At 42.3% G+C, this 8294-nt stretch overlaps 1 protein-coding gene across 1 annotated transcript; it reads right to left on the minus strand.

Moving 5' to 3' along the window:
• Positions 1–463: 463 nt before the first annotated feature.
• On the minus strand, positions 464–7971 carry LOC134480507 (uncharacterized). Its single transcript, XM_063268015.1, has 5 exons — positions 7791–7971; positions 6939–7098; positions 5474–5605; positions 4629–4812; positions 464–1254 (listed from the first exon to the last, which is right to left on the minus strand). Exons 1-5 carry the CDS (start codon positions 7918–7920, stop codon positions 1249–1251), a joined length of 612 nt encoding a protein of 203 aa, XP_063124085.1. The 5' UTR covers positions 7921–7971; the 3' UTR covers positions 464–1248.
• Between the last annotated feature and the right edge of the window lie 323 nt (positions 7972–8294).

Genomic DNA, 8294 nt, shown 5'->3' on the forward strand with positions numbered 1-8294 from the left:
GAGATGTGGGCAGAGCTGGGCAGAAGTGGCTTTCTGTCCTGTGGTCTCAGGATTATCTGCATTCGTGGGAGTTCCGCACTCTCCGCCATGGAATTTGGGTGCAGGATTCCCGATTGCTTTAAACTCCCTTATACCAGGTTTATATGTCCTGGGAGGTGTTACAGAAAAATTAATGTTTATCCCATTAATTTGTTCAACACTCTCATCCACAGAGTATAATTTAGAGGTAACTATATATTTGAGAGCAAGCATACACAGTGGGTAATATATGTATGATGAAGTTGAAATTCACAGAGTTGGAAACACAGTGAACTGTGTAATTGCCCTTGAATCTCCGTCTAACTGGGAAGTGATGTGATGCCCAGTCCCGATGAGAATTCAGAGATCCATCCCTCCCTGATCACTGTGGGACTTCAGATGTTGACACTAATGATCAATAAAGAAGGTTCTTAAGAGTGAAGAGTTTGAGATTACTCCTTTATTCACCAGAATACATCCAATTTACTTGATAGTAACCAGATGCAGGTAGTAAATATATACAGTCTATATCCTTATCAAAATAGAAAAGCAAATGAACAAAACAACAACAACAGATAAATAACAAATCTTCAAATGAATAGAAGGAAAACCAAAAAACCAAAATAATCAAAACTCAAGCATACTTTAAATAGAGGAATTGCGCTAAGCATTTTTTGATGCTCCTTTTGCAGAATAGACTTATAGCCTGTGGCTTGCCTTGGAGACATAGTAGACAAGCAGTTAGTGATGGTAATAATCTTTTCAAGAGGAGTGGAAGTAGGTCTGTTTTGTTGGAGTGGGGGTATTAAGGAAAAAGCCTGCCAATACTGAGAATAAATGATATTACAGACTTTGTTTCATAGTCTTTCCAATGTTGTGACCTGATCTCCATGAAACTCTTCTGGATGACCCATCAGGACAAGTACAAATTTACACGTGCACAGTCTTTCTGGATGACCAGCAGCTCTTGATTGATGTGCATCAGCACTTTTCTGGGTCCCTCCAAAAGTGTACACTTGCTGGAGAGAGCTGAGGTGAAAGTAAGGCCTATTCAATCCAAAGAAGTTAAAATAAAAGAGGAAAATGCAGTCCACAATTGCTATGGACAGTACAGATGAGATGCAATAGTGGTGTATTTGCTGTGCACACTTAGTTCTCCTCCTGTAGTTCTTCTCTCCAAGGGAGATCTTGTCCTGGACTGTGTCATGTTCGAGTTTCTGCTGGAGAATTTCAGACCTAGCAGAGCAAGGGAAAAAAGGTTTAGTGAGTGGTTGTCAATTCAGCTCTCCCTCTTACATCAGCTCTATTCAGTTGGACAATCCAGCATGACCTGTCAGCTGAGGTCAGTCCCTGCATCCCCAAGTGTCCTAGAGTACCTGGGCTTGGATTTATATCTCAGCTTTTCAAACTGCTAGAATTTGAACTGTGGACTATGCACTGTACTGGAATTGAGAGAAAAATGAGCATATTTTGTCACTGGTCCAGGTTTATTATATTGAATAATACCTTGTAGCTGGGTCTGAATCTGAGTTCAAGAATGGTATGAGCAACCTAGAATACCATGTGGATGCCTTCTGGAGAACATGCCCAGAATTGAGGTGAAAGTTCTGATTATGTCAGCACTGAAGGAACCTGCTTAGGTTCAATTTGTAACAACTGATCTGCAAATACACAGAGAAGCCATCTCACTTCAAATCCATGCTCACTGCACATATCCTGTAATCACTGAGAATGTGCACCATGCAAATCCTCATAGCACACACAAGGAACATTAAAGTTTATATTGATGGAGATACATAACAGCACCCCTGTAAGACTATGGTTATTGTAATGCAATTTGTGAGAGGACAGAAGAGAAAATGTCCTCAGATCTTATCAGAGAGTTAACAGGAAGAAAGAAGTACAAAATATAAAGAAATCCTGAGGATTATACATATTGTGTCATGGACAATATTCACATAAACTGTACCAGAACAATACTCTGAATATTTCTTTAGGTGACTGATGGTGAAAACCTTGTCAGTGGTCAGCCATCCAAAAAGGATAGTTATATAGGGACAGGAAATCCAATTGGCTTCTGCCAGTCTGTGTTCCTACCTGACTGCTCTCAAAAATATCAGAATGCTTCAACAATGTTCCTCCCAAGCCACTTTCCTGGTTAATCGGTTATTTCTGCTTCAGAGTGTCCTGCATCCTTTCCTCTAATCCTTCCTTATCCTGGTCATCAGATGACTGTACTGTCAATGGAAGCATGCATGCATGTGTGCACACAAACACACACACAGACACACTAATACAAACTGGCAAACATGCAAGCCATTTGTGTTTACACAATATAAACATAGCACATTGCAGTGTTTACTTTCCCTTTTAATACTTAATAGAATGATTCCCCAGGATACTCTGGAGGCATAAAAACAAATGTTGAGTGGGATATGTACATAGTTGTCATAGCCTATAGACAGCTCAGTCAGTGTTGTGCTGCCCTCCCATAAACCAACATAGAATCAGGGTTCTTTCCCTTTTACCAGTCTGGCTTAGCAAGTTCCCAAGGCTGAGTAGAGCAGTCTTGTTTCCCAGCAAAGGATCATATGTTGGTGGTGGACTAGACTCCTGTTCTTGTTCACTGTTTCAGACTTTCCCCATAGAGTGCAGCTTCTTCTAATAGGAGCTGTCTTTACCATAGCCTGAGTGACTTCATGCCCAAAGCTATGCCCCCAGAATCATAGGAAATCTCCATAACCAGGATTCATATGAACAATGTTTCTACCTATAATGTGATTGTGTCACAGATATTTGGAGTAAATAAATAAATGCTTACATGGATTGTCTCACACTGAGTCATAATCCACTGAAGGGCTCCAACCTCTCATACAGTTTCCCTCCTTGGACCACTACAACCCAGATGTGCTCTAGTTGCTCTAGTTGGACACCTAATCTTTTCTCTGGGATCTCTGGGTCAACTAACACTTCTTTTCCACTTAAAGAACATGGCTTCTCACAGGCCTTTCTGATTGTCCACTAACAGACCCGTCTGAATTTCATCATTTCTCCTAACTCCATTGAGGCTGAAATTAACTGAGAGAAAATGATGGTGATCGACAGCACTTGCAGAATGCTACACAGATAACATAGGGGAGCGCTTTAGATTATCTGTGCACCTAAAGGGGCTCCTGAAACTGCCCTGTTCTTGCACCACAGCATAGCTATGGGACTTTTGCTGGATGATGATACAACTCCAAGCAACTCAAATTCTCAATGAATGAAATCCAAGCCAAACTCCCAGGGGAAGCTGTAGTGTGCCAAGGTAGCTGGAAAGAAATGGTAGCAGGCAATGTGGAAAGCAACCTTGGAGAAGACACAGTGAGTGACACAATCTTCCAGTGGGCTTTCACAATTCACAAAGAACAGAGAAGGATCATAAATCAATGCATTTTATAAAGCAGCCCCCCTTACCTCCATGTACTCCATTCCTTTGATGTGCTCCAAAGGATTTCGATGCAGACCAATCATTTTTCCCCAATCACTTTAAAATCTAACTTTACAAGTGTTTTGGGTTCTTTTGCTGTACAGAGTTAGGTGGAGATTCCAAGTGATTGGAGTGCTATATTTGATATTCATGGATGCAAAGGGAACTTTTATATTCTTTTTCTCATGAAACATGGCAATAGAGACTCACCTGTGCAATTATGCACAAAGAAACACACACACACACACACACACACACACACACACACACACACACACACACACCAAAAATCACAAGTCGGCAGAAAACAATGAAGATCCCATCATGCTGGAGGAACAACATAATATAGACTATTCAAAGCAGGTATTTTAAGAGAGAATCACTACTCAGCCATTCTTTCCGAGAGGAATAAAAAGGCCTAGATAGCACTCTTCTTGGTGAGAATGGGGGTAGATAACTCTGTTCTTGAAGTCTCAAATCTCTCATGCCAATTGTCAGGTTTTGAGAACACCTTTCCACATCCCTGCTTTTCCAAGCATCTACAGAGTATAAGGTCAAGATATGAACTCTCCAGCAACACTCGAACAAAACAGGACTGACATGCTGCTCCTCAGGCTCTGTCAGGTACCCATGATTCAGGAAGCATGAAGAGATGGTCTCGATATACAGGGAAAATGGGGGAGAAAGAACAAATCCACCAAAAGATGACAATGAGAACCATTTCTTTGGCATTTCCACCAGGCTCTCCTCCTTCTAAACTATTTGTTCCTGGAATCTCACATGACCCTGTAAAGAAAATGGGCTCTGGGCTTTTGCTTCATCTCTCAAAGCCCTGCTCTAGTCTAAAGAGGGGCTCCCACATAGCACCCTCCACACATAATGGCATGTAGTGCTGTGCTGTGTGATCAACCCATCTCCCTTAATAAACTGCACAATCTAGAAGAGCAGGAGCATTTGCTTTCCAAACATGCAGTTTTTTGAAAAGGGGCTATCTCCACAGAAAGCCTTGTAAACCATCACATGAATGAATACTTGGATGAGACCTAGGTCAGGACATGGATCAGTCAATAGACAGTTACATTGGTTTGTCTATGTTTATGGTAAGACATGAGGACAGCCTGACCCTGAGTCCTAACCCTACCTGCTGCTGCTTGGCTCTGGGGACACAGATGTTCATTCCAGCATCTTCACAGAACCTCTTTGTCTCCACAGAGGATGCTGGCAGTTCAGTCTGCTCCACCAGCAGTTTTCTCTTCTCATTCAGCAAAATCTGTATATTGTTCTTCAATTGAGCTTGTTCACGCAGGAGCTGGGATTGCCTGATGCTGAACCACAAACAAACAATGGTAAATCCCAGCCAGCTTCTATTTGCCTGTCACTCCTGCAAGTCCAATCATCCCTTCAAGGGCCCTCATCCCCAGAAATCCCCAGAATAGAGCCACACTATACAAGTTAACACCAATTAGAGGAGGTCAAATCCAGAGGACACATTCCCTGTGAATCAAAGTACTTCTGAAAATCCTGACACTAAGACGGTTTATATAAATCAAGGAAGAAGAAATGGTCCATATGGGTGCTTATATGTCCATAGTATGCTGAAAACAACTTCACGGAGTGGGGAAATCCCCTCTGAGGGGTGGTTGAAGATCCAATAGCTGTATAATCTTTCCATGTGTTTCTCATGGATCATAGACATCCTGTCAGAGTTCTAGAGATTCAGAGTTGATTGATATTCCCATTATGGTGCAAACCTTTTCTATCTAGAGGATCCTTAATGGGGAAAATAACAATTGGAAGGTCTTCTACACCCTTCACATGTAGGACAACTGAGTTCAAGAGCTACAAATCTAAGACCCTTGCCACAAGGCAGGCTTCTTGTTAAGAGTCAGACACTACAGAACCAGAGCCCTGACTTTGGTTCAAAGTCACACAGGACAGAAGCATTCCCTGCCTAGTGCTGGGTTCTCATCTCTGTCAGCGACTCACCGGTAGGAACTGTTCACTTGTATGAGCTCCTTGTACCTCTCCATGGCATCACTTATTGAGTTGGTCATCATTTGCATAGCCATCATTCTCATCTCATGTTCAGATTGAAGGACTGGCAATTCGACATGCAGCCTGGGTTAGGTCATGGCCAAAGGAACAAATAACATTTTGAACTCATGATTTCAGAATTAGGTGAAATGTAAATAAAAAATATATAATAAAACAGTTCAAATTCAAGGAATGGTGGAAGGGAAGAAAGTGGCAAACTGAAAAACCAGACCAAAACCCAACAGTGAGACTCAATCCACAGAAAATATTTCCATGTACATAAGCAAACATTTGTTTTGAAATAAGGACTCCTTGGAATCTTGGGGAGATATGGTTCTGCAAAGACTCACTATATAGGAGAGGGCAGAGCCTGAGAGCTGCCTGTTTGGGGATAACAACGGTCAAGACCACAGTGACCATTTCTAGGTCACAATGAACAATCCCTGGATAGTTAAAAAAATAAAAAAGTAAAGATCAAAAGCAGGTGAAACAAATTAGGTAAAATCAGACTGTTCTCTCGATTACTTGAACTCAGTATGTACCACATACTTGCTCCTTCAAAGTATTTGTACTGGTTAAGTTTATTATCCTGGGCACAGGACAACAGAGCCAAGGGACCAATTGGAGGGACCTGACCTTCAAGAGCTGGCCAGGTGAGCATGATGGAATTGACTAGTTCAGGAAGAAAATTCCTCCAGTCTGTGCCACAGCTTTGGGCCCAAGAGAAAGCTGTGATGACATTTCTCTTGTTTTGAAAGCACGTATACTCAATCCTTGGTTTCTATTGTTACATGAATTCTCAGAGGGCATAAATATGTTTGATAGGGAAGAGGATTTATAGCACCTCCTCCCCTCAGGAGAGTCCTGTGTGCCACCAAGGTATACAGAAGGAGCAAAGTGCTCTGTAGATCAATGTGGGCCCACGTACTCATCACTATCATGACCTGCAAACTGTCCATCACACAAATACTCAGACCCCATCAAAGGTCCCAGACGTCCTGATCCTGAGGAAAACACCAACAAATACATCCACATATATACATACCAACCCATATCCAAACACATTTAGAATGCCAACTACAACCATGGAGGTGCCATAGAATCAGTGTATAATGAACAAATTCAGAGGAAAAGAGTGATGACCTGCAGGCATTTCATTCACACACACAGTTGCAGTAAGTGTGACCAGGTCCTTCCAGCTGTTGACAGAACCAATGCATCTCCAACCACCTCAGGCTCAACTACAAAACAGGTTAACCCCAAACACACAGCACCTAGCTTATCTCACAAGCTAATGCCTGCCAACTCTCCTTAAAATCCAGGATGAGAGGTGAAACTCTCTCGTGCTATGAGGAAATCTTGGGTTAGCAGAGAGAGAGCACAAGACAGTGAACAGGTTACTGGGCATAATGATTACCTGTGGTCCCAATCATCATAGATATAAAGGTCCAGGATTTGGTAAAGTTCATCCCTCTCGAATTGACACTTCTGGATTTCAAATTTGAGTTCCTCCAGTTCCTTTACACACTCCACTTGCTGACTGATGACATTTTGGGATGATGCCTTCCTACCAAAACCTGTAGATAGATAAACCCAAGTGAATTTGCATATTTGATGGCCCATGGGAGGAAAAGACCATTCTGAATACCAAAAGGCAGTTGAGGAAGATGAAATGGTAGACTGGGTGAATCCCAAAAAGAGCAGAAAAGCTATTTTGAAGCTGGACTTTAAGCTATGACCCTCTTCCCAACCTCTAATGCCATACACGTGCCACAGTCACTATTATAGGACCCCTGACACTGAAAGTTATAACCTGACTGAGACATAAACATCTGGGATAATATTATCTCATATCAGATGTGGTGCAGTTAATCCTGGAGTTCATAATCATCTGTGTTCCAGCCCAAAGTGTCTGAGAACTCAATTCATGACTAGGGGTGCATCCTTCCTTGTTCTCGCCATCATAGACTTATGTAACCTACAGTAATCTAGAGGATGAAGTGCTTCAACTCCCAACCATGGATGGTCACATTGTTAATCTCACAGTGCCTCCTCCTGCCATTCATTGACACTCACAGTTAAAAAACTTCAAGAAAAGACACTGAAGGCTTACCACTTTATGTCTTTCTCTCAAATTTAAGATTAGGAACTCCTGACTCTTGGTTTGCCTTTGAGAAATCCCAAGGCTCCTGCTTGTAAGGCCTAGCCTTAGAAGGCACATCTCAAACCTACCTCCTTGAGGATGTTCCCCAACTCTGCCCAGACTCACCAAGCCTTCCCCAGAATGATTTCCTCCTTCCTGTTTCACTAGAGAGGAGGTCAGCTTCCCTCTGACCTGGTATGGTCTCTCCTTGATCTCCCCTTTCCTTCCGAAATAGCCTGATCAGCTGGCGAAACATGACTGCTTGTGAACCCAAAGGGAACTGAAGAAAGATCCCAAAGGCAGTTGGTGTCACCACAACACTGGTGACATCACAGAAGATTCTAGGGATCTCTTGGATACAATAGATTGCCCAGTGAAGTGCTTACTGGTGATGTCACTGGAAAGTTCTATGGCCTACCTAATAACCAGCTCTCCCCAAACTAATGATTTTCTGTGGGGACCCTTTCCTCCAGTCTCTCATGTGTCGCTGGGAATACCATTTGGCAACCTCTATTTCAAAGTTAGATATTTCTCTCTGCTTCATTAGAAGTCAACAATGCTTTTGCTGGGGAGGGTTGCTTACAACCCTGAATTTGAGAGCAGATTTTTCTTAGCACCCAAATCTCTAGG

This window comes from Rattus norvegicus, chromosome 9 (genome assembly GCF_036323735.1).
Source record: "Rattus norvegicus strain BN/NHsdMcwi chromosome 9, GRCr8, whole genome shotgun sequence".
Classification (NCBI taxonomy): domain Eukaryota; kingdom Metazoa; phylum Chordata; class Mammalia; order Rodentia; family Muridae; genus Rattus; species Rattus norvegicus.

What these genes read in the sequence shown, in the direction of transcription:
- LOC134480507 (XM_063268015.1), bottom strand. Translation starts at nt 7,920, where the DNA reads ATGTTTCGCCAGCTGATCAGGCTATTTCGGAAGGAAAGGGGAGATCAA. An exon ending in ATCATTCTGGGGAAGGCTTG is followed by an intron (nt 7,099 to 7,790) that starts GTGAGTCTGGGC and finishes ATCTATCTACAG; the next exon opens with GTTTTGGTAGGAAGGCATCA. An exon ending in CAAGTGAACAGTTCCTACCG is followed by an intron (nt 4,813 to 5,473) that starts GTGAGTCGCTGA and finishes TTTGTGGTTCAG; the next exon opens with CATCAGGCAATCCCAGCTCC.